This window comes from Pleurodeles waltl, chromosome 6 (assembly GCF_031143425.1).
Source record: "Pleurodeles waltl isolate 20211129_DDA chromosome 6, aPleWal1.hap1.20221129, whole genome shotgun sequence".
Taxonomy (NCBI): Eukaryota; Metazoa; Chordata; class Amphibia; order Caudata; family Salamandridae; genus Pleurodeles; species Pleurodeles waltl.
The window spans coordinates 763,449,286-763,476,762 of record NC_090445.1 but is presented as its reverse complement, the minus strand read 5'-3'; the positions used below and the strand labels follow the sequence as shown (position 1 = coordinate 763,476,762).

The following is a 27,477-nucleotide window of genomic DNA, read 5'->3' as shown; positions in this document are numbered from 1 at the left end:
CAGTTGGTATAAGCCTAAATCAGAGTGAAGGAATAGTGATGGGGCATCCTTTAACAGTTATGGTCCCTCACTCAGTCGAAATACTTTTGACATGCTCCCGAACACAGCACATGACCGGTGCTAGGCTTACAAGGTACGAGACAATAATTTTGGGGTCACCCAATGTGCAGCTGAAAAGGTGCACTACGTTGAATCCAGCAACCTTGTTTCCCAGTGAAAATGTCGAAATTGAGAACGCTGAAGACATCGAGCACGACTGTCTTCAGGTGACTGAATTTTGTACAAAACCAAGACCTGATATCAAAGACACTCGATTGGAAGAAAATGATCAAATTATTTTTGTTGATGGTTCATGTTTAAGAGATGCACTAGGAATACTGAAAGCAGGATATGCTGTATGTACAATAACTGGTGTTCTGGAAGCATCTTGGCTTCAGGGAGTTTATTCTGCACAGGTAGCGGAACTAGTAGCCCTTACTAGAGCTTGCCAACTTTCCGCATTAATGAAAGTCACCATTTACACTGACAGTCAGTACGGATTTGGAATAGTGCATGATTTTGGACAATTGTGGTCGCAGAGAGGTTTCATGACCTCTTCAGGATCACCAGTGAAAAATGGTGAAAGAATACGAGAGTTGTTACATGCCATCCAGTTACCAGGAGAAGTAGCAGTTGTAAAATGCAGTGCACACTCGAAATCACAAGACTTCGTTTCTTTGGGAAACGGATATGCAGATCAAGTCGCAAGATTTTGCGCATTGAACTGTATATTGCTCAGAGACGAATGGAACTTAATAAATGAGCCAGAACTTGAACCAAGTGAAGCCTTTGCTCTAAAAGCTGTAGACACAATTGAAGAATTAAAGTTCCTGCAAAATAATGTTAGCAAGGATGAAAAACTCTCATGGAGCAAATTACAATGCTTAAAGAAACCAGATGATTTGTGGGTTTCAAGTGAAGGGAGATTGGTTCTACCAGACAGCCTTTTAACGCAATTGGCCAGGTTGTATCATGGACAAGCCCATCTTGGAAGGGATGCCATGATTAGACTATTCAAAATTGATTGGTTTAATCCCAAATTCCGTCAAGTTGCTGAAGCAGTTTGCCATCGTTGCATCATTTGCCAACAAATGAACGCAGGGAAGGGGACAGTAGTAAATTTGAGCCACATTGGAAGAGCAGGTGGTCCATTCAGCAGGATGCAAATGGATTTCATTGAGATGCCTATGCATGCAGGCCTGAAGTATGTGTTGGTGATTGTGTGTATTTTTAGTCACTGGATTGAAGAATACCCTACACGCAGAAATGACAGTCTCACAGTTGCAAAATTACTCTTGAGAGAACTAATACCACGCTTCGGATTCCCGATCTCTTTAGAATCAGATAGGGGAAGTCACTTCAATAACGAAGTAATCAAATTACTGTGTGCAGCACTGAACATTGAACAAAAGTTGCATTGTAGCTACTGCCCTGAAGCATCAGGGCTAGTGGAGCAAATGAATGACACATTGAAATCGAGGATGGCGAAAATATGCGCATCCACAAACTTGAAATGGCCTGACGCGTTGCCTTTGGTGTTAATGTCAATGAGAAACACCCCTGATAGAAAAACTGGACTATCGCCGCATGAAATCCTCATGGGCAGAGCCATGAGACTTCCAGCAGTTCGTGCAAATGCTCTTGTAAATATTACCGATGATATGGTATTGGACTACTGCAAAGGTCTGGCTGATGTGGTCCGCTCTTTTTCTCACCAGGTGGAGGCAACCACCTTGCCACCGATCCAAGGTCCAAGACACACCCTGAAAGCAGGTGACTGGGTCGTGATTAAGAAGCATATGAGGAAGTCGTATCTGGAACCCCGTTGGAAAGGACATTTCCAGGTGATTCTGATGACTACCACCGCTGGGAAGTGTGTGGGAGTTCCCAACTGGATTCACGCCAGTCACACGAAAAGGGTGACGTGCCCCACAGAAGAGGAAGTCAAAGGGCTGAAATTACCAGCAACTGACAGGAAAGTACCAGGCACCGAGACAGGACAAAGAGAACCTGGAGGCGAACAAGCAGAAATAGAGGAAGGGAGAAATATTTTCTGAGGAAGAAGCAGTTGATCCATTCGAGGATAACCGAGGAGAAGCCTCAGGAAGTGACGAAGATCCTGAAGGTGACAAAGAACCTGCGACAGGTGAACAAGCAGGAGAGCCTAATTAGAGGAGGGCTTTCCCAGAAGCAGACGATACAGGCAAAGAAAAGGAAAACCTGATTGACCTCTCATGCGAAGGAGACAAGACAGAACAGAGTGAAGTCATTCAAATTCTTCCAGAACCGGTTGCAGGTCCATCAGGCGAAAGCAGCGCAAAACGGAGACAAAGCATATCGCCAGTGAAATCAAAGACTAAAGAAATATTAAAAGAAAATGAAGGGCCAAAATTTAAGGAGAAAAGAAAAGGAGTGTCTATCGTAATAACAACACCGAGTGAAGAAAAAGACACAGCCAAAGAACAAGACGTAAGCGAGAGAGAATCAAAAGGAGATGCAAAATTGAAAAGGAAAAGAATACCTAGCAGAAGATATTCTGGTCCAGAGTGGGCATACACAGCCACTAACGATTGGTCAGATGAATTTCTATCTCTCAGTCTTGAAAACGAAGAAGCAGAACGACACTTTGGTACTTGAGAAATGAAAATTTCATGAACATTACCGAATAAGACATTGACAACCTGATTGACTTTGAACCGGATAAGACATTGACAACCTGACTGACTTTGAACCGGATAAGACATCGATAACTTGACCGATCTTGAGACAAAGCTGCTAAACCGATAAGAGACTAAGCTGCTAAAGAAAACTGTGTGAACATTTAACTCGTTCAGCTTTATATATATATCTGCAAATTTGATTTGATAAAGTATCTTCAACTTTCTGATTCTATATAGATCATGACAGGCTACACTACAAAAGGACACAAAATGAAATGTTGTAAATACATGTGTATAGGTTTAATAACTGCATGTGTACTAATAATTATAGCAATAGTTCTTGGAATGCATGGAAGGGATGAAAGAGACGCAATTGATGCTTCTACTTCTAAACCTACTACTGAATTAACTCCTCTGCAGAAACTCGAACAAGACGAGAAATATTGACACGACAAGAAAGAATTATCTTCAAACGTCTTCTATCGCTTGTTGAATGAGTATGTTGAGACAATGGATGCGAAAGATTGTTATGTGTGCACACAAATACCTACCTCAGTAATAGAAGGAGTGACATATCATAGCATGCCGCTTACATATGGAATTTCATGTAGCTTGCTACTGACAAGATTTTATGGCAAGTAGTCTATTCAATACTTCTATTCCAATCATGACGTTGTATTTCCATATGTTCCTATAATAGAGTACTTGAGTAAAGTGGCAAGAGATTATTATATAAAAATAGTTAGAGGTTTCTTTGAACCACTATTGCCTTTTCCTGTAGTCCACGCTCATAGAGACAACCTTACATGCTCACTTTCACCCGTAGAGAAAAGCTTTTTAGAACACACTGAAGATAGAAGGAGAACGATGAAGGAGAAATTAGAAAGGGAACTACACAAAAGGACATCTGTAGATAACTATGCTTTTGCCGCAATAAAGACACAAGGGAAATTAGCTTTAGATACATCACATATAGGGAAATTTTGTGTATATATAGACCTAAATCATATTATGACACAATTTTTGTGGGAACGAGTGAATGTAAACATACGTTTTCGTTTCAGGCTAAGTGGACATTCATGCTGAATGGACAAGACCCAGTTATTCCAGGGGTATATTATATTTGTGGACTTAACGCCTATTATCGTCTTCCTAAAGGATGGTATGGGATGTGTTATTTGGGAATAGTATTTCCAAAGATTTATCAACTGGATGACTTAAAGAAGTTTCCAAAGCTGTCTGAATCACATCGCATTCAGAAAAGAGAGACAGCTTCTGGTGTGGTAGGAGATATATTTGGAGCAATGATTCTTTCAGTAGGAGTCATATTGAATTCAATCAAAATACGAAAGTTGTCTACTATTGTGGATAACATGCTGACAAAATTCTCAGGAGCCATAATCCTGATTGAGGCTGAACTTGCTGCAGAAAGAGCTATGACTCTTCAAAACCGGCTTGCTTTAGACATTCTTTTAGCAAAGAATAGAGGCGTTTGCAAAATGCTTAGTGCACGTCACTGTTGTTCTTATATTCCAGACAACAGTGGGCAAATTAGCTTGCAAATTTAACTAACGAGAGTGCAGATTTGAAAGAATTGAAGGAACCAGGAGTATGGGAAAAGGTTGGAAAAGGATTTGCTTCCGTGGGAAATTGGCTCTGCAACATTTGGAACGGACTATTACTGAAAATAGTAAAAGGAATATTAATAACATTAATTTGCTTATTAGGCATTTGGGGAATATGGAAAGCTATTAAAATATTGAAAACAAGAAACAAAAGAAGAAGAGAAGAGAAAGAACAAAAAAATATGGTAGAAATATACAGAGAAAACTCAAAGAGAACCAAAAGGAAGAGGGAATTGACTGAAGTGCCAAATTACTAAAACAGAATTTTAATGGAATAAAATTTGTGGTGGAAGATTTGATGTGATGACATAATTAGTCATCAGAGGAGGGATTGATGACGCAGAAAAAGAAGGACTAGCAAATATTCATATATCATATAAACAAAATCGTATAAGGTAGTGTGATTTTAGCAAAGAAAAATAACGTACGTGGGAAATTGTGCCCACAGGGTAGTTCGCCATTATTATAAACAAGCTTAATTAATCATGAAGAATCGACAAATGTAGTAATCCGTCATAATTGCAAATGTATTCTATGATTTCTTGTTGAAACTGTTTTATGCTTAGCTTACATTTAGCAGAGGCTTTGGCCTAGTTGCCTGGTCTCAAATTTAACTGCGTGGTTTTCACTTGTATCAACAAAGACATATTATTTTACTTTAAAGGTTGTATTTTTCCAGTAGAAATGACTAATACACTTATCTCAAGGTTTCGTGCTAGCCTAGCTTCATCCCCTTTGAAGCAAGGTCAGTTTCTGCAGGTGCAGACAATAAAGACACTGTGATAAAATTAATTGGCAATCTTTGTTGCAACTTGTATTCCAAGGCTCCAAGGAGACCTTATGCATAAATGAGTACTAGGAGAAAGACACTATTCATTGGTCAAAAGGAAGCCACCCTATGAACCCTCCAATGGAAGACCCTGAAGAATTTGGAAAGTTTCTTACTTAAACCCACTGGACAAAGAGAAGTCAGCCATTTTCTACGATGCCATTTTGAAGCCAGATTCAAGACGCCATTTTGGAACGAACCCTCTGATGCCTTTTCTCTGTCAAAGAGAAAGAGACTTTAAGAATTCTCACCCTAGAGACTTTAACTTTAATTTTGCCCCGTCTTGCCCATGCAGTAACTTTTGCCCCATTCTCCTTGCTTCCGCAAGGAAACTTGCCTTAACTCTGCCCCCTTTGAAATCTGCCCCATGCTGATCGAACCGGTACCTGAAGGACGAAGACTTTTCCTTGAATGCTGATTGTATTTGGTAAATATGAAAGGATAATTGTATTATGCATTGTGTTTTCCTTCCTAGGTACCAACTGCTTATTTTGATAGGGCCCAAGCTAGAAGTTTTCTAAATTTGTGTTGACTAAATTTGTTTTGCATGAAGCCCCACATGCCAATGCTAATTAGAGGTTAGTTGAGGTATTCACTTGATTGCACCATGCTAAATTGAAATCTTGTTATGCTGACCGATGTATGCAATTAGTGAAATTCAGTTACTTACATTAGTGATTTGTATTGCTATAACTGAGTGCATTATAATCCAAATTTTGCGTAGATTGCGTTTCTTCCGCCGCTATGGACAGCTAGTAATGTTCGTATACGTATATTATTTGATTTTGAGACTCATCTATATTGTGCTAGCTTTGTTAATATAGGGAAATAAATTCATTAACATTTAATAAACTGGTGTGGTTATTCATGGCTTAAAGGTCATGGTGTGTCAAAATATTGATTGTTATTGATTACTAATGTGTTGTTTGACCTATTAATAGAGCATTGGGTATTGATTATAATGGTTATTGATTATTGATTTCAGTGATCCGACTATTCTTGGATGAGGAGAACCCAACTCGGTTAAAAGGTTCACCGACCTCCGGCGTATCCAAGTATAAGTAATTTATAAAGACTGGACGTCCACTTTAAAAGACACATTCTTGGCACAACATTAATGAGTGCTGAGAGACACTGCAGTACCTGTGTGAAGTCCAATCCTTAGCTTCAGTTTTTCCTGGGGCATGTGCCTGATCCGGAAGCCAATCATGGCGCTGAGAAAGTGCAGAGACATGGTAGCAATCTCTCCCACGTGTTTCATTCCATTTGGCAACGGAAGTCCACTTGCCACCATATAGGCATCCCCAATGGTTTCCACCTGGATAAAGCAAAGACAACGTGATAGCAGCAATTGTGATCTGTGTCTTTCAAGCAGGGGCTGTTGTGGTGTCCAGAACGTTAATAAATCCTTACTCTCAGGTTAGTTTGGTGGGTTTCAAGACCTGTCCCCGACCAGCAAAAAGACATCCTAGAGAAAATTTGCTTCTAATAGCAGCAACTACATTGACTCAGGACAGGTGAAGACTGAACTCCCTCCATTGAGTAAATTCATAATCCCGGACAGGAGTCTACTCATGATAAAGTAAAAAGGGCCCAGTTCTCAAAGGTAAACTTACACAAAAGTCTAAGTTTACACCAAAAGTCTACGTTTAGACCTCAAGTCTAACTTTACTTATAGTAAAGTTAGACTTTTGGTCTAAACTTAAGACTTTTGGTCTAAGGATACCTTTGTGAATCGGGCCCTCCGAGTAAGTAAATGGCAGTCACCCTGCTTTACAAATACCTGGACCTTGTTAGGAAAATCACAAATCATACAGAGTTGCAGGTGGAGGGAGAAAAAGAGAACAGGAGACATGGACCAAAGAAGATAACTCTGACATAGGAAAATCAAAGCTACAGAGAGAATTAACAGACAACAAATTAAAACTAGGGTATGATAAACTGCATAGTTTTTAAAAAACAAAATTGTGAAATTGTGCAGATGTGCACGTGGTGCCTGAATTGTGATTTGCCGGTATCATGCATTATTTTTTAATGTGAGAGAATATCTCACATAAAAAAAATCACATGAGCAGCCAGCAGGAGGCTGGTGCCAGCAGAAATTGTCTTTTAGCGATACAGTTTCTTCATGCACTAGTATTCCTTTGGCGACAATTAAGTGAAATAAAGGAATGTGAATTTTTTGAAAATTTGGAATTTGTGCTTAAACAAAATTCATGAAGATAATGATTATCATCCTCAAAATTAAAATATATCACCCAAGTATATTAAAAACCGTATTCCATAAATATATAGGTCACCAACACCCAAACACTACATGCACCCGTCATACAAACACTCCACTATTTCCTAGGACGGTGCAGGTGCACCCCATACAAAGCAAATTCTAACAAGATCCCAAGAAGACAGGCTAACCTGCATAGAAGAGATACATTTCAAGTGAAGAGTAAAATGACTTGTATTCTCAATTTTTATACACCGAGCAGATATAGCCCCAAATAATCTGGGTTTGCGACCCAATCCACCTCTCAAAACTCAAGCACATCGAAAGGTCAACATCCATCACAACACCATTTCTACAATTTTGGGCATGGTCAGTCCATGAAAAGCCCTACAGATGATGTTCAATGGGCAAACTGTCACTTGCAGTCTTTGGGCCTGATTTAGAGTTTGACGGATATCCCGTCTGCTGGATTACGATTTCATAATATACTAAGGAAATCACAATACGTCAGACAGGATATCCATCACGTTTATGACAGCGTATCCCATCTACCAAACTCTAAATCAGGCCCTTGGCTTGGACTGAGGCTGAAAAATCACAAAATTAGTTAAAGTTTCTTTGACGGTGAATCAGATTTTGCGCCCCAGTAAAGACAGAGAAGAGTAGATTGCAAACCATGAAGGTTTATTTATCAGATTAGTAAAATTACAACTCAAATCAATTCAATTAAGAAAAAATGATATACTCTTGGATACAGCATATATGAATATAATACAAGAAGTGTACTTAAAAGTACCACACTTTAATAGCTCTAAAGCAGCATTTGCAAGGCAAAGCAAAGAGTAATTTCTATACAGGGAAACGCCCTAATTCTAAACTTAAAATGTGAATAGGACAGGACATTTCAAAAGCAGTCGGTATCAGCAAATATAGAATGGAATGAGGAACCAGATAAAAATTCCAAGTAGAATCAGAAGAAAAGCCCTTGCTCCCAAGAAATTGAGCAGTAAAATAAGGACCACTGGTCTCAGGAGATGAACAAAGACTTTGGCGTGCAAAGATAGACAGGGGAAAGCAACTAACTAAGTACAGTTAAAACACATTTTTTCCAAAAGTTACAATCTTCAGTTTCCCACCAAGCGATGTCTATTCAAAACTCTGTTCTCTACATGCCTTGTACACCTTCTCAGGGAATACTATGCCAACTCTTTCCTCCACTGCAACCTTCACAATATCACATAAAGGAGTATGACTCCTCAGCTTTCATGTCCACTGCAGGTATTGAATTTTCAGTCCAAACCAACTAATCACTATACTACGACCTTCAAAATACAGGTTAGCAAAGAATAACATTTTAGTAAGCACATAGGCACTTATTATGACATTGGCGGTAAGTACTGCTTACCGCCATGCTGACTGCCACCAACATACCGCCGCCGCAGCGGATTACCACTACCCATATTATGACACAGAAATAGCAATCCGTCACTATACCGCCAGCCCAAAGGTTGGTGATAAACTGGCGGTACCAAAACCCACACCGTTACACAAACAGAACTACGCCCACAACATTATGACCCACGAATCACCACAGCGGACATTCAATGGTGGTAAACCATTGGCGCTACATACTGCTGCGCTCAAAATGCACACACACTAACAAAACAACACTACATTGGACAATTTGAATAACACACACCTGACACCCATACACACACCACACCCACACACCCACACCACTATAAAACACACACTCACATTACCCACAACCCTTTATGACTAAAAACAATTGCCACAAAAGAGATAGCAAGACCATAGACAAGACCACAGCCACACACCACCATCACCTATACACCATCCACGCACCTTACATCACACACCCCAACACATCACCCCACACACACCCTCATCCACATCACTCCCACTACACCCATGGCACCACAACGACACCCCAGGTTCTCAGAGGAGGAGCTAAGGGTCATGGTAGTGGAAATCATCCGGGTAGAGCCACAGCTATTCGGATCACAAGTGCAGCAGACATCCATTGCAAGGAAGATGGAGCTATCGCAGAGAATCATGGACAGGGTCAATGCCGTTGGACAGCACTCCAAAACAAGGGATGACATCAGGAAGAGGTGGAACGACCTATGGGGGAAGGTGATTTCCACAACAGCAAGACACCAACTAGTTGTACAGAGGACTGGCGGTGGACCCCCACCTCCTCCCCCACAACTTACAACATGGGAGGAGCAAGTCTTGGCAATCATGCATCCTGAGGTCCTGGCAAGAGTAGGAGGAGGGCTAAACTCTGGTAAGTCAAATCTCTATTACTATCACCCCCCACCTGCATGCCATCACCTACCCCGACCCTCAATCCCATCACTCCACCACCTCACACACACCCCACCATCACAACACACCCTTCACAGTTCCAAGCCCTGTATGTAACACCAATGCACGGACCCACATCACAGACCTGCATGGACAACCATAGAGGGCAACACACCCATGCACAAGATGTCACACACAGAAACAATAACACTGCATTTACATCCCCACAGGTCCCCCACCCAACGTCACCAGAAAGGAGGTACCAGCAACCAACACCTCTCCCCCTGCAAAAGGATAACCACCTCACAAATGGTCCCTGCATTCCAGGCAGAAGCCAGAGACTATTGCCAAGACCCCCGCCAGGAAATAAGACTCTCCAGATTGTCACCCTTGTGTCTCACTCAGTCACCCTGTCCACCTTGAACTGCCATTGCTCCACTTCCTATGCCCCCTTGGACAATGCACCTGTGATCTACATAGACTGTACTCTATCCTTGACATTCCTCCACCATCACCCAAGCCCATTGCACATCCCCCTCTACTTATTGACACTTAAACAAACACCATTTGAATAAATACAAGTATGGAGTCTGTCAAAAGATTGAACTATGTATTCGTTTAACAAGTTTTAAACACTGCAATACAACTGTACAGTAATGTACACATAGGAATGACCTGTGGTTGGTTGCAGTCAACACACCAGGAGCAATAGTGGGGCACATCTGAAAATAGAGATGTCAAAGGGTACAGTAAGTGGCCATAGAAGTGGGAAAATCAGCCTGCCAGTGACAATGTCAAACACAAAACTGTCAATGAAAAGTGAAGTTACAGTGTCTTACCTGTGTGTCATTGGAAGTACTGTTGTATTATTGCACTTCTGTTGTCCTCATCCTCATTCTCTGCCTCCTCATCTTCACTGTCCACAGGGTCCACTGCGGCCACACGCCCATCTTCAGCCTCATCCTCAGGCAGAAAAGGCACCTGGCGACGTAAGGCAAGGTTGTGCAACATACAGCAAGCCACGATGATCTGGCAGACCTTCTTGGGTGAGTAGGACAGGGATCCACCTGTTAGATGGAGGCAACGAAACATGGCCTTTAGGAGGCCGAATGCCCTCTCTATGATTCTTCTTGTTCGCCCATGTGCCTCATTGTAACTTTCCTCTGTCCTTGTCCTGGGATTCCTCACAAGGGTCAGTAGTCATGAGAGGTTGGGGTAACCACAGTCACCTGAAAATATTGAGGGACAACTGTTAGCCACACACTAACCCTTAGGGCCCACACTATACCCATACCCCAACACCAACTGGGTGGGAACCAGGGCTCACCTATTAGCCACACCGGTGCCTCACATATGGGATGCTGCTATTCCTTAGGATAAAGGCATCATGCACAGACCCAAGATACTTTGCATTGACATGGGACATGGGAGATGTACTGGTCCGCTAGGCACACTATCTGCACATTCATGGAATGAAAGCTCTTTCGATTCCTGAACACCTGTTCATTTCTCCGGGGCGGGGGACAAATGCAATATGTGTACCATCAATAGCCCCGATAATGTTAGGGATATGTTCCATTGCATAGAAATCAGCTTTCACTGTGGCCAAATTCTCCACCTAGAGGAAAACGATGTAGCTAAGCATGTGTTTAATCAGGGCAGACAACACTCTGGTCAGCACTATTGAGAACATTGGCTGAGACATTCCTGCTGCCAAGCCCACTGTCACTTGGAAGGAGCCAGTTGCTAGGAAATGGAGCACAGATAGGACTTGCACGAGAGGGGGATCCCAGTGGGCTGACGGATAACAGAGATTAGGTCAGGCTACAATTGGGCACAAAGCTCTGTGATTGTGGCCCTGTCCAGTCTGTAGGTGAGAATAATGTGCCTGTCCTCCATTGTTGCCAAGTCCACCAGGGGCCTGTACACGGCGGGATGTCTCCATTTCCTATTCATCCGCAGCAGTTGCAATCTAGGGGTCAAAATGACGAGCAGCTGGTCAGTATTCCATATTTATAAACACTACACTGCATTGCATGTTGTGACTGTAACAGTATATTGCTGGATAGGGCCAAATGGTGCCTATGTGCACTGTGACACAGTGAGGTGCCATGGCCTGCCCCCCTCAAAATGGCGCCGGCCTGTCCTGTATGGAGGATCATGTGGAAATGAGGTAATTACGCTGAAGTTGTGTGCCGTTGCGGGAGGCGGTCGAGAACCGCAGTGCAACTCCTCATTGGTTACCATTGGGCCCTATGGGTTACAGTGGCCAATGGTGATGTATGCCGACGGAGACGGTACGCACCGCCGTGGATGTGACTGCCATTTTCTATCTGTTCACTCACTTGCTACCTGACCTTCAACAGGAGAGTACCTACACTGCAAGTGCTGCTGTGACCTGTGTCTGGAACCAACCATGCCTCGTGTCACTGGGGAAAGGGCCCCTGCCTTCACCGCTGGGGAGTTGGTGAGACTGGTGGATGGGGTCCTACCCCAGTACCGAATGTTGTATGGGCCTCCAGACCAACAGGTGAGTACACTGTGAGCACGATGCATGGGGCATGAATGCATGGAGTGCTGTGTGTGAGGGCCTCGTGTGGGGGGGGGGTTGGTGGAAGGGCCCTGGGCTGCGTGCTGCACGTATGGTGGGCAATGTCTGTGCATAAGGGGATGTGAGGGCTATGGTGGGCCATGAGTGTAACAGGCAGGATGGTCTGACTGATACCTTTTCCTATGTGTATTTCTCTGCAGTTCAGCGCCCATCAAAAAAAGTGTATATGGCCTGCTATCGCCAAGGACGTGTGGACCCTGGGGGTCTACGGCAGGCGGAGCACCCATTTTCAGAAATGGTTGGAGGACCTGAGACGCTAGGCATGGAAGACAGTAGAGGCCCAGCTGGGGATGGCCTCCCAATGAGGAAGGGGTGCCCGTCAAACCCTGACCCCCCCCGATGGCCCGCATACTGGCAGTGGCCTATCCAGAGCTGGATGGTCACTTGGGGGCATCACAGCAGCCACAAGGGAGAGAGTACAGTCCCCCAATATACTACTTGCGCGTGGTGGGGTGGCTTCCGGGTGAGGGATGTGAGCCTGTGGGTGTCTCTAGGCCAGACCGGACATTGCAGGGTAGGTCCCATGTTGGGCAGGGTCTGATGTAAACCTCCTCCAATCAAGCTAGGAGGCATCCACTACTGGGCAGGGGTCTGTGGCTCTCAGGTATGCTGCAATTGGCGTTCGGTATCCCTGTCCATGGGCTGGTGACTAGCATTGTGACTGTTAGTGCATTGCCTAGTGCATAGGGCTGTACCCTGTGTGTGTGTGTCATGTACGCCAACGGTGGTGTTGTTTCCGCCACTGATCAAGGGTATCCTTTGTCTCTCTACCCCCTTTTTGTTTTGTCACTCTGTTCTTATGTGCATTAGCATCATCTGGCAGAGGAGCAGAGGATCCGGCAATGGGGAGAGCTGCATCCCACAGGGCCCAGGAGGCTGAATCCACTGACGGTGAGGGGCACCATTGGGACGGAGGGCGAGGGGAGCACCACTGCGGAGACTGGAGGGGACAGTTCTGACAGTGATACCTCCTCCAATGGAAGCTCCCTGGTGGTGGCGGACACCTCTGTGCCCACCCCAACTATAGGTACAGCCGCCACCCCCAGTACCAGCACCACCCTCCCAGCAGCCCCTCAGTGTGATTCCCGTGCCTGCTCACCCAGGAGGGTGGGCATCTCCTTCGCCCCAGGCACCTCAGGCCCTGCCCCAGTTAGGCCTGTTGCCATGAGTGAGGAGGCTGTTGACCTCTTGCAATCCATCTCTGTTGGGCAGTCAACCATTGTGAATGCCATCCAGGGGCTGGCAGCCCATTTGCAACAAACAAATGCATTCCGGGAGGGCATTCACTCTGGCATGGAGGCCCAACGGAGATCAATCCAGGCTCTGGCCTCCTCCCTGATGGCAGCCATTGTCCCTGTTTCTAGCCTCTCCCCTCCAACTTCCTCTACCCAATCCCATTCCCTTCAACCCCAACCTATCCCAAGCACGCAGGCAGACCAGCACGCACACAAGACAACACACAGGAGTGGTTCAGGTAAACACAAGCACCACACATCATCCCACAGGCACTCACAGAAACACCATCCAGATGCAGACATACCAACATCCACCGCTTCCACTGTGGCCCCCTCCTCCTCCTCCACATCCCTCCCAGTTGCGTCTACACTCACACCTGCATGCACTACATCCTCATCCACTTCCACCATCACCAGCACACCTAGCAGAACACACACCTCACTGGCAGACACCACCACAACAGCCGTGCACACGTCCCCTGTGTCCTCTCCCACTGTATCTGTGCCCCCCTCCCAAAGTAAACAAACGCAAGCACTCAGACACCCAACAGCCATCCACCTCACAACAGCATCCAGCCCATGCATCTGCACCCAAAATCCGCAGACAGACACCTCCTACAACCACTTCCTCTTCCTCCACTCCCAAACCTTCACCTTCTTCCTGCCCCAATGTCCCTAAGAAGCTTTTCCTCTGCACCATGGACCTCTTCCCTACCACTCCCCCCGTCCTTAACGTCGGGCCAGGGTGGTCAGAACCAGGCAAGCACCTCAGCCACCCAGTCCACGGCCACAGTAGTGTCGACAGCTGCTGCAGGTGGGAGAGGATCCCGGGCACCAGGCAGCGACACTGAAAGGGTGCAGTCACCAGCAGCGTCTAGGAATGCAAGGAGGTACCACCAGCTGCGACAGGGAAGGACAAGGAGGCACCACCAGCTGCGACAGGAAAGGGCAAGGAGGCACCACCAGCTGCAAAAGGGAAGGGCAAGGAGGCACCACCAGCAGCATTTAAGAAGGGCAAGGAGGCACCACCAGCAGCGTCTAGGAAGGGCAAGGAGGCACCACCAGATGCAACAGGGAAGGGCAAGGAGAAATCCCCGGCTGCTGACAGGAAGGGCAAGGGGCCTGCACCAGCAGGCAGGAAGGACAGGAGGCCTGGTGCTGGGACTCATTCGGAGCCCCCACCACCAACCATGGTGGTTCAGTCGTCCGAGGCTGAAAGGTAAGGGCTGGAGCCTCCCCCCATCACTGCCAGCACCGCCACCAGCACCACTGCCAGCAGCAGCAGCCCCAGTGGGCAGCCGTCCAAGGCTGCAGGGGATGGGCTGGAGTCTCCCCCCACCACTGCCAGCACCGCCACTAGCACCACCACCAGCACCACTGCCAGCAGCCCCAGTGGGCAGCCGTCCGAGGTTGCAGGGGATGGGCTTGAGCCTCCCCCCACCACTGCCAGCACCGCCACCAGCACCGCCGCCAGCACCACTGCCAGCAGCAGCAGCCCCAGTGGGCAGCCGTCCAAGGCTGCAGGGGATGGGCTGGAGCCTCCCCCCCACCACTGCCAGCCCCGACACCTGCACTGCCACCACTAAGCAGCCGTCACCGCCAGCGGACGGTGTGTAGTCCTGCATCCATGGGCTGTGTGCGTCCTTGCCCATGCAAATCCTGTGGTTCTGACACCCAGGTGAGAGACTGTGACCTTGCACTCCCCAAGATCTGCATCACAGGGCACAATACCCCCTCCAGAACCAGTGGAAGAAGCCATCCACTCACGCCATCCTTCCCAGGATGAAGCACACTGGGCACAATGCCCCCTCCAGAACCAGTGGAAGAAGCCATCCACTCACTCCAGCCTTCCCAGGATGAAGCTCACTAGGCACAATGCCCACTCCAGAACCAGTGGAAGAAGCCATCCACTAGAGAGACTGTGGCCTTGCACTCCCCAGGACCAAGCAGTGGGCAAACCACCCACTTGAGAGACTGTGGACTTGCACTCCCCAGGACCAAGCAGTGGGCAAACCACCCACTAGAGAGACTGTGGCCTTGCACTCCCCAGGACCAAGCAGTGGGCAAACCACCCACTTGGGAGACTCTGTCCTTGCACTCCCCAGGACAGCGCACAGGGCATGTTGCCCCCTCCAGGACAAGTGGTGTTGTACCATCTTCCGGCTGAGGTGCCACCCCCATTCTCCATCCCCCTGAGGTGCCTGTGTATTATTGACCTGATGCCCCTACAGTGTTCTCTCCATGTTGTTGGAGGAGTGAGGTGGGGCCTTGGCCTATGTGTTGTGGCCCTGTGGCCCACGGATATTGAGGACTGGGCAGTGTCCCGCTATTTGTAAATCTGTACATACGTTTGTATTTTGATGCACTTATTCATGTTATTTTATCGTATTACACTCCCTTTCTTCAAATCTTTTTGTCCTTGCATTATTCCTGAGGGGTGCAGGGGTAATATGTAATGTTAGTGCGTCTGGTTGTGTGTATGGTGTTGGGGGTGGAGGTGTTGCGTGTGTGTGTCACTTTCTTTTTCCTCCCCCCTCCCTTGTATGCTAGGCGGCAGTACTCACCGTGGTCATCTTCGCCGGCGTTGCTGTTCGTAATGCAGCAGAAGGTGTACGAGCATCAGAAATATGTGCAGCTCGGGCTCCATGGCGTCATGGATGTTTCCGCCATGCTTTTGATGTCGTTGGTACCGCCCCGGAAAAGGTGGCGGATAGGCCAGTCGTAATAGTGTGGGCGGTACATTGTCTTCCACCTGGCTGTTGGTGGTCATAATTCCATTTTTGTTACTGCCGGCCTGTTGGCAGTATTACCACCGCTTTACCACCGACCGCCAGGGTTGTAATGAGGGCCATAGTGACTTTAGGATCAGAAACAGAAAATATTATGCACAGCAAGTATAAATACATTTATTGCAAAATGGCATGAAGCCCGAGGCAAAACTCAGGCTAACTTTAAATGCACATTGGCTAGCTGAAGTTAATCAACTATAAATGTATAAGACTCATTCTGCTAAATCCAATTGGGAATGAAGTGAAACTAATAAGTGACACAGTTTGAGTGCATAAGAATATACCATGTGTAAATCATGTAAGCCAGGTTAACATATTATTTAAGCACAGATAAACAAAATCGATCTGATTCAAAATGGAGCTTTTCATTTTTTGCAAGCCAAAACTTTTTATGTGGCACACATCTTTGTGGAAGGTGGTTTTAGACCTGTACCACCCCTACTGTTCTGAATCTACAAGTAATTTTATAAGGGTGTTTGTCTACAAGATTATCACCACTATCGCTGGGGAAATCTGCACATTCTTACAGGTGGTATCACATTGCTCTCCCAGTTGAAGGAAAATATTCATGCCATTCAAACCTCATCAAGTTGTCTTGTGTTGCATGAGGAGGTGGCAGTGGTAACTCTAGTAGTGTTTTTCAGAGCGGAGTCACAGATAAAACTGATCGGGATGCTGAAATCAGGCAATAGTGGACAGCATATGTCACTAATATTTTTCTTTCCCATCGCGAATGTGCTTGGCAACATAAAAAACAGAAAGAAGGATCAAAATCCTGCAGAACCAGTGAAGAAGCACTGATTTATAAGATTATTCCCCATTGTGAGAATAAAACCTTGTGATTCTTTAGACATTTCGCTCCGTGGAAATACTGATATCCACTGAACTGGTAATTCCATGGGGGAAAACTAAAACTTGTATTTCGGCAGACTGTGAGTCCATACTTTTTATTTCTTTTTTAAGAGTGATTGAGGTAAGATTTAATTGATACACTTGTACTCAGCTCCATTACACAATCTCAAAGGGTAGCACCCAAATCGCACATATAAACCCCAGTTTCATTTAACTGTTAACCGTAAAACGCAGCACCTGTCTCTTTGGAGAGGTGAAGAGACTGCCATCCCCACAATTCAAAATTTAAGAGCCTTGATTCACCTCCACAACCCCTTTCAACTTTTTCTCCAACTATTTGGGCCTGATTAGGAGTTCGGCCGACGGTTTGAACTGTCTGCCGAACTTCTGATGGGGAGGTTGACTACCTCAGTTGTGCTAGCAATCTAATCGCCATGGTCTTAATGTAGCTGTCGGACAACCACAGCAGCAGCGGTCCTGACCGCCACCACCACCGCAAGGCTAGTGGTCTTAAGACTGCCAGCCTTGTAATGAGGCCCTTACTCTTTGACCGTCACTTGTACCCCTAGTTTATACCTGGAGATCACATTCTTTGGACACCTCTACCTTTCTCATCTCCAAATGTGCCTCATTTTCCTCTGATATTGCCCCATGTTCACTTTTTATCACATTCCCTAGGGTTTTTTTGCCAGGTCAAAATGGCAGTTTCAGACTATGTTACAGGCTGCAGTGGTACACGTGGAATATGTTTTAAAAGTGCTAATTTGGTGGATGGCACAATGAGTGCTGCAAGCCCACTAGTAACATTTAATCTACAGGCCCTGGGTAAATAATACCATTTATTAGGGTTGCAAGTATATGAGATGTAACAATCAGGTAGATGCCAATTTTACCATGTTTTAGGGAGAGAGCACAATCACTTAACCACTGGGTAGCAGGGATAAAGTGCAGAGAGTCTTAATGTCAAAAAATGGGTTCAGCAATACAAGGTCAAAATCTGGGGGTGATCCGGCAAAAAGGGCTGGTCCAACAGAATTTAATTAATTATAAGCAATGGTGATGGGGCTCAAGTGGGGGCCAAACGAATGCTGTTGGAGCACCCATCCCATCTTCCTCCAGCCCTCTAATGATGCCACTAGGAGATGGTTGTTTTGTTATGTATGACACTAACATAATACATGTATGTAACCTTTTTCAATGTTCTGTGATGACTAATGCCTGCTATCTCTGAATATCTAATCTTGATTAGATATGAACCATGTAACCATTAATTTGAGACACTTTCCAAGATAGCAAAAGCTGAAAGTGTATGTAAAATGTGTCCTGGTACTGGACTTTCACCAAACAAGGGCTTTATTGAAGATTCAAATAATGATCCCTCAGGCATCCTACCTAAATTCTGGGCACAAAAACGCTTGGTCAGTCTAATAGAAACATCTCCTCTGTCCTGGACTGATCACAAATGAATCCACTTCTATATTGAAATTGGCATCAACATACACCCCATTGTAGCACTAGCTACCATAGCATCATAACACTTCACCCATAATCTTGGACCAATAAGTTGCTCTCATATTTCTGAAGGTCAGACCCCACAAACCCTCAAATAAATTATTGACCTATAGAATAAATGATAGCCAAACTATCCTAAAAAGCTAGAATGCAAACAGCGATTGTCAAACACAGGCACCTACCTATTAAAATATAGTGCACAACTTATGGTCTACAGAAAACTATATCAGGCAAGGTAAAACTGCCCATGCAATTAAATTGTCCAGTTCATTAACTCATCCTCTTTCAGAGCTTAAAATAAATTCTTAAATCTTCTTGCACTTCTCCTGCTGCCTGACTCTCACAAGAAGTGTGTGAAAATCTAGTTCAGTTCCTCACTTCCAAAGTAAAAAATAAAACAAACCCATAAAGAACTCATAGATCACCTCCCCATGCACAAGCACAGCAGAGTCTACTTCTTTTTCATCACAAGGTTGGAGCACCTTTGCCCTCGTGGACCAGGAAGACGTCACTACAATGTTAAGGCTAATTATACTATGTTCCATGGATGATCCTTGCCCAATTCCATTTGCACAGTGTTACTCACCCACTAGTGTACCTTCCCTGACTGATATCATCAATCTAACTCATTCCTCAAGCACAGTCCCTACAGAATGTAGGGCTTGAGTGGTTACCCCCTTCCATAGAAAAGACAATCTGGATGTGGATGTGACTGTAAATTACTTAACACATTACTTCCTGGCATCAGCAAAGACAGTAAGGACCTGAGTACGACCCTGGTGGTCTTCAGGACCACCTCCAATGTGGCGGTCCAACAGCCACATTACAACCGTGGCAGTTGCACCACAGTTGGACCGCCAGCACGCCACTTCTCCTCCACTGGAGGGACTGGCAGTGCTGGCGGTCCTAGTCTGCCAGGGCAGCACTGCAAGCAGCGCTGCCCTGGGGATTACGAGTCCCTTCTCCACCGGCGATTACATGGCGGTGGCACTGCCATGTAAAGGCTGACAGAGACGGGGCACTTGGCATGGGCAGTGCAGGGGCCCCCGTGGCCAGCCCCGTTGCACTTTTCACTGTCTGTATTGCAGACAGTGAAAGGAGCGACGGGTGCTAGTGCACCCTATGCACCGCAACATTGCTGCTGGCTCTATTATGAGCCGGTATCAGTGTTGTTTGCTGTTTCCCGCTGGGACAGCGAGTGGAAATTCTGTTTCCACCCGCTGACCCACCCGGAAACTCATAATAGGGGCCGCAGGAAGGGAACTGCGCTGGCGGTACCCTGACTACTAGACTTTATCGGATGGCCTTGTCGTAATTAGGGCTAAATGTCTGGTGGCAAAGTAGCTTGCTCACTACATCGAAGATACTAATTGCATTGATCACTTTCAGCTCTCATTACCTTACTTTGTGAGAATGTTTTAGTTGTTTCAAAATATCTGTGCTTCTCTAGGGACCATTATCAACTTTTTACCCTGCTCAAATAAAGGGTAACTGAATTAATATTTAATATCATTATGATTATGATTGTGATTATTATTATTATTATTATTGTTATTATTAGTAGTAATAGTTGTAGTAATCATAGTAGTTGTATTTATGTTGACAATATTACATTAACTTGAAGGAGAAAATACAAAGTGTTTGCACCTGGAAAAGAATAATACATGACATTGGCTAGTAATTTGTCGCAAATTGAGAATTTGGTTGTACCTTGTACACATCATATGTTCGGATGATGTCATCAAACAAGCTGTATAAATCATTGAGGAGGTCGACAACTTGCAGTGGAGTACTCAGGGAGCACAGGTTGGTGAATCCCACTATGTCCGAGAAAAAGACTGTGACAGAAGCAAAGCTCTCGGGTTCCACTGATTTCCCTGCCATGAGTTGCTCTGCAATAAAACTGAAAGGAGAAGAACAGCAGAGTGGTTCATCTAAAAGTAAGGCAGCATTAGAAGCAAATTTCCCTTCAAACTGTTGAAAAGCAAAATAAATAAATTGGCCAATCTCTACGAAAGGTCCAAATAAACAGCAAGTTCAGTTGGCTGAAGGACTAAGGCTTTGGTTATCATTTCTTTGGGATAGGCTGGCACAAATATGAACCAAACAGCAATGAACTCACCTCAGTGTAGGTTCAAACCTATATATATATATATATATATATAGATATAGATATATATATATATATATATATGTTTATATATATTAGGACCAACTTTTCCCATAGATAACTCATTTTTTGGTTTGCTAATAACCTTGGTGCCAATTGATGAATCTTCACAAAATTTCCAAACTAGTGTGCAAGTTAGTTCAGCTGCTGTCTAGAAAGTCTTGGGATGATTCATCAAGCACAGACTGAGATAAAGGGGGGGGGGGAACACTTTTTCTCCATGCAATGTCTATCAGGATTTTGCAATTTTTAGACTCGGGTAAAGCCAAACCGCTGAATGGAATTGCACCAAATGTGGCAGAAAGCTGGATCGTGGTCTAGAAAGACCCCTTTTTTGTAATTTGCTGTAAATCTATTCAGTAATTTCAAAGTTATCAAAGGAAACAAATATAAATATCTAGGTATGTGGATCTTTCACAGCTCAGCCAGTAGCTTTGGGCGATCAATGGGTACCAACGAAAAGCATGGCCCTGATTGACTGGCAGCAACCTAAAATGAAAGATGCAGCCGCTACTTTCTTGGCTGTGCTGCCGCTACTTTCATGGCCTGGCCCCTGGGGGGAAAACATAAATAAAAACACACATAAGGTATCCTGACCCCATAGGACACATGGAGGGGTCTCTGAGAGACTCCTCATTGGCAACAATCCACGATGGATCTGCAGATCTGAAGTCCAATGGGAAAGAAAATTGCCCACTCACACACCATACCCCAGCTACGCATTGCTAAAGGCTGTGCGCAGTGTGGGGTTGGGTGCATGTGAGGGGTTGGCCGCCATGCACAGCTGTGGTTGTATTTACGTATGGCATTTATATATTACTTTACATAAAAAAACACTATAGAAATTCACTGAAAAAAACAAAGGTTACAGGGACGTTATAGTTAGATTCACATTTTACACAACCATAGAAATTCAGCATTTATAGTTATATTTATCTGAAGAAAGTAAAACTCATGCAGGTAGTTAACTTTAGGCCACAAGGTATAGTTTCTTAACATAACTATTACTGTAACTGCTGAATTTCTATGGTTTTATGTGGGTAAAACGTGAACCTAACTATAATGTCCCTGTAACCTTTGCTTTTTCATTGACTATATATATATATATATATACTTATGTATATATATTTGTAAAAATGTTTATACTTATTTTTAAAAACAAAACGATTACAATAAAACCACATTACATAAAAAGAAGAAGACCATAATCAGACTAATTAAATTGTCTTTTGACATGTCCACTTCAACTGTACTGTCACTGGACATTCATAGAGCTCTGTTCCTATATTGAAATGGCAAGTGCCACACATAGGGGGTCATTCCGACCCCGGCGGTCAAGGACCGCCGGGGCCAGGGATGCGGGAGCACCGCCAACAGGCTGGCGGTGCTCCTCAGGACATTCTGACCGCGGCGGTTCAGCCGCGGTCAGAACAGGAAAACCGGGGGTCTCCCGCCGGTTTTCCGCTGTCCTGCAGGATCCTCCATGGGGATTCTGACACCCCAGGAACAGGATGGCGGTATGGGGTGTTGTGGGGCCCCTGCAGTGCCCATGCCAATGGCATGGGCACTGCAGGGGCCCCCGTAAGAGGGCCCCACTTTGTATTTCAGTGTCTGCTTTGCAGACACTGAAATACGCGACGGGTGCCACTGCACCCGTCGCACATACCCACTCCGCCGGCTCCATTCGGAGCCGGCTTCCTCGTGGGGAGGGGTTTCCCGCTGGGCTGGCGGGCGGCCTTCTGGAGGTCGCCCGCCAGCCCAGCGGGAAAGCCAAACTCTGCTGGAGCAAAGACTGCTGTACTACAGTAGTACAGCAGTCTTTGCTCCAGCAGACTTCTTCCCAAGATCAGTAGTGATCTGATTTCAGGGGGTCAGGGACCCAGTACTTATACCCAAAATTGTCTTTGATGTGGGGGATGACTTCAAAGGATCTCACTGAAGTACAAAGGTCTGACATTCAGCCCAGGCCTGGGTCAGTGGAGGGTAATCAGCCCCTTTGTGTGGGCTCAGGCGAACGACCCTTTGAAGTGTAAGTATGAGCTCTTCCCAACCTTCTCCTCAGGAAGACCCATCAGTATGCAGATCAACGCAGATGCAGCTGAGTATCCTGTGTTGTGGGTGCGTGTAGGGAATGCATAAATGTAACTGTCACCCAGCCCAGGCCAGACATGTATTGGAAACAGGAAGTCATGCACACAAGGCAGTGAGGGCAGAGAAATGCCCACTTTCTAAAAGTGGCATTTCTAAAATAGCAATAATATATCTGACGTTCCCAGTAAAGATAATTTATCATTACCATTCTAATGATATGAAACATGATGCAGCTATTCCTCAGTGATCAGGAATTATAGCTTAAAAGTATATTATGGAATTCACAATGCTGGACTCTGAGAGGAGCAGGGCCCGCAGTATTGAAAAATGACTTTGGGGGGTTTTCATTAGCAGTACACGTAAAAGTACATGTCCTGTCTTTTACTTACATGGCACCCTCTCCTATGGGCAACCTAGGGACTACCTTAAGGCTGACATATGTTAGAAAAGAGGAGTTTAAGGCTTGGCAAGAGGTTTTAAATGCCAAGTCAAAGTGGTAGTTAAACTGCACACAAAGGTGCTGCAGTGGCAAGCCTGAGACATTCTTGCAGGGCTACCTATGTATGTGGCACAATCAGTGCTGCAGGCCCACTAGAAGCATTTAATTTATGGGCCCTGGGCATATAGTATACCATTTTGCAAGTGAAGTAAAAGTAAATTAAATATGCTAATTGTGTATGCACCAATGTTACCATGTTTTGGGGGGGAGAAGCACATGCACTTTAGCACTGGTTAGCAGTGGTAGAGTTCTCAGAGCCTAAGAACAACAAAAAGCTAAAAACAGGAGGTGAATGGCAAAAAGTCTAGAGTCTGCCAGGTCTAACAATAACAATGATTGCCTTTCATTCACTTTGACTCTCATATGTAGCACAATTCCACTAAAAGTAGCAAGGAAGTCTAAAGGGTAAACTAGACTGCATATGTAAAGTTTCAGATTCAGTGCATGAAGAACTGAAAGACCCATTTATGGCCACCTGCTTATAGAAACCTACAAGCAAACACTTAACAAATAGAATATTTCTTAATTTATATAAGTTTCCTTTGCATGCTTTCTGGCTCCCAAAATAAAAGTGGCTCAACAAACCAAACAAAAAACATCTTTTTTTATGCACCCCTGTGCTACAAAATGGAAAAGAGACCTAGCAGTGAACTACACAAACTACTATATGTAGGACATACTAATCGGCCATTAGGAAAAATATAATATTACATTTTATAATTAACTATTGGCTTTCATTCACTTTGGGCTTCATATGTAGCACAATTCTACTGAAAGTAGCACAGAAGCCCAAAAGATAAACTAGACTGCATATGGAAACTTTTCATAATTACTACATGAACAACTTAAAGACACATTTATGGTCACATATCTATGTAAACCAATGCACAAACATAACAAATACAACAGTTAAAAAGAAAGAAATCACATTAAATCTGATTGCCACTCTGTACTTATAATTAGTATTCCCAAAGATAGAAATTCCTCGGATATTAAGTCCCGAATAACATTTTATCCATTTGACGAATCTCCACAAACTTTCCAGACATAAAGCATTCTCTACATTTTTTCAGATAATGTAAAAGTTTGTGGTGAATCCCTATGAGAGTACAAAGGTAAAATGGGGTCTCAAAATGCATTTTTCCATCAATGCATTTTCAATAGACTGTTATATTTAATGTAGCACAAAAAAGGCTAAGTGGATTTACATGAAATTTGGCAGGATTATACATTATGGTGCAGAGATGATGCTTTTTGTGTGCAGCAGTTAAGTAGGGTATGTGCTTTTTAAGTTATAAGGCATTTAAACTTAGTGATATCTGTCACTGCTGTACTTTTGCAAAATTTCACAATATTTTGTGAAACTACTGTAAAACAAGGCTGTTAACATTTAAAAATATATAAAAAAACATAAATACATTTCCATACCTATTACCATTTTAATAAAGTGGTTATAGGTAAGTGCCTACTACTTATCTATATTTAAGGCCTTAACATGTGCAGCAAAAACAATATGACTGCCTTTTCATCCTCAAAAAACAGCTATTACCTGATTATGTATACTGGCTGTCCTCCTCATGTACCAAAAGATACTGCAAAATTATCATGGTATTCCATGATCCAAAATATAACTATGGCTAAGCTGTATTATTGGGTTGCGGCACCCTTGCGTCACTCATGGTGTTGCATGGGCAACACAATACTTAAGTCAGTTGTACAAAGAAATGCTAGGACACCATGCATGGCCCTGCGTTGATTAGTAAATCAGGAGATATTCAAGGCAGGGCAACTCGCCATGCTGCGTTACTCTGCACACCATAATCTACATTGCTGATGAATTTCACATACATTCATATGCGAAGCCACTGCAGCCACTCCACTGTACGCAATTCTAGTCTATGCCACTGAACTCTACGCCTCTCCACTGCTCCATTCTACACCACTCCACTCTATGCTACTACAATGTACGCAGTGCCACTGTACACCACTCCAGCCTGCATCACTCCTCTATACGCCACTCCACTATGTGTTATTCCACTCTATGCCATTCTAATGTATGGCACTCCACTCTACTTTGTTCCATTGTATGCCACTCCACTGTACAACACTCCACTGTACGCTATTCCACTGTATGCCACTCCACTGTATGCTACTCCACACTACGACACTCCAGTGTATGGCACTCCACTCTAGGCCATTTCATTTTATGCTATTCGATCGGACCACACTCCAATGAACGCAACTGTACTGCATGCTATTACACTCTATCCTAAGCTACTGTATGCCACTCCAGACTACATCACTCCATTATACGCTACTCCACTTTACTGTACTCCACTATATGCTATTACGCTCTGTATCATTCCACTGTGCAACATTCTGCTCTACACTATTTCATTGCACATAGCTCCACTCTACAACAGTCCACTCTATGCTATTACACTGTATGCAAATTCACTCTATGCTTTTTGAGTGTACGCCACTCCACTGTTTGCCACTCTGCTATACACCACTCCAGTATATGCTATTTCACTCTATCCAATTCCACTGTATGACACACCATTTAATGTTATTCCACTGTATTTCACTCCACTGTATGATACTCTACTTTATGCCACTCTAGTGTATGCCTCTCCACTCTACCACACTCCATTCTATGCTATTCCATTGGATGCCACTCCACTGTATACTATTATACTCTACCCCATTCTAGTGTACGCCACTTCAGTGTACACCTCTTCACTGTAAACCACTGCACTGTACACTACTCCACTACATACTGTACACTTCTACACTCCATGCTATTCCACTGTATGCCACTTCACTATTGTCATGACCACACAAACTTGCCAAGTCAAATTAAAGAAGTGCATGAGAAAAGCAAAGAGATATCCTCAGTGGAGACAGCAAAGCCCAAACTGGAAGAAGGTTTGCAGAGTAATCTTGCGCTTATTTCAAAGGAGGAATCAAGAAGAGAAGATCCAAGATGGCCGCTGTGAGTCCTGAAGGTTAGTTACAGTTCTAGTCTTACAATCGGTTGGTTGCTAGGTTACGAGCTCTCCAGCTGGAAGCCTTGCACTTCAACTGAGGTCTGACAGGAATCAGCTGTGTGGAGAGAGAGCGCGCTTCAGAACAGAAACTCCTGTGAGGTAAAATTACATTTGAAGATTATATTACAGAAAACAGATAAATATTGTCAAGGTTTATTCGAAGAGTTTGATAGTAGACCGTTCCCGTGGAAGTCGGCAAGGCTACAGAGTTAATGTATGAATTAACCTTATGTTTACAAGGTTCTTGTTTAAGATATTAAAGTCAAAGAAAAAACGAACTTTAAAAAAGCAAGTATCTACAAATGTCAAGGTTATAAACAAAGGCCAAGTTTAAAGGAGAAATGAACTGTTAACAAATAGGCATTTACAAATTCAATGGTAATAAACCAAAATAGAGTTTAAAAGAGAAACAAACTTAAATAAACAAGCATTTACAACTACAAGTTATCGACAGATGTCGAAGTAAGGAAGGAGAAACTAACTGTAATAAACAAGCATTTACAAATACAAGTTATCAACAAATGTCGAAGTAAGAAAGGAGAAACGAACTTCAATAAACAAGCATTTACAAATACAAGTATTGACAGAAGTCACAATAAGACAGGAGAAATTAAATAACATCAGCTGATTTGAAGAACGCATTATCACCAACTATATATATATATATATATATATAGCAACATAAAACCAATCTCTAACAAAGGTTGAGAAGTTCTTCCAGAATCAGTAATAAGCATTTTTTAAGAAGAGCTATCATTTATAGAGAGAAGCAAGGCTACAGAGAACTCAGGGTGAGTGAAGAAATAATAGAATTAAAGAGAATTAAGTGTTGAGAGTAGAAAGTGAAAAACTGATGTTGTATGTCCCTAGTAATTGCGACTGTGACTCTTGCAGGTGTTGTATCCAATCTTAGATGTGAAGAGGCAGACTGAGTACTGGCGTTCATCATCTCTGTGGCAG

The 27,477-nt window shown here is 44.2% G+C and overlaps 1 protein-coding gene across 1 annotated transcript in view; it reads right to left on the bottom strand.

Moving 5' to 3' along the window:
* The window catches only part of LOC138301697 (guanylate cyclase 2G-like), a 378,147-nt gene that overhangs the window by 8,315 nt on the left and 342,355 nt on the right, over positions 1–27,477 (bottom strand). The window contains exons 19-20 of the mRNA XM_069242214.1: positions 20,418–20,610; positions 6,297–6,471 (exon numbers count right to left, since the gene is read on the bottom strand). Coding sequence (XP_069098315.1) covers positions 6,297–6,471; positions 20,418–20,610 — 368 coding nt within the window. The remainder of the gene's footprint in view (positions 1–6,296; positions 6,472–20,417; positions 20,611–27,477) is intronic.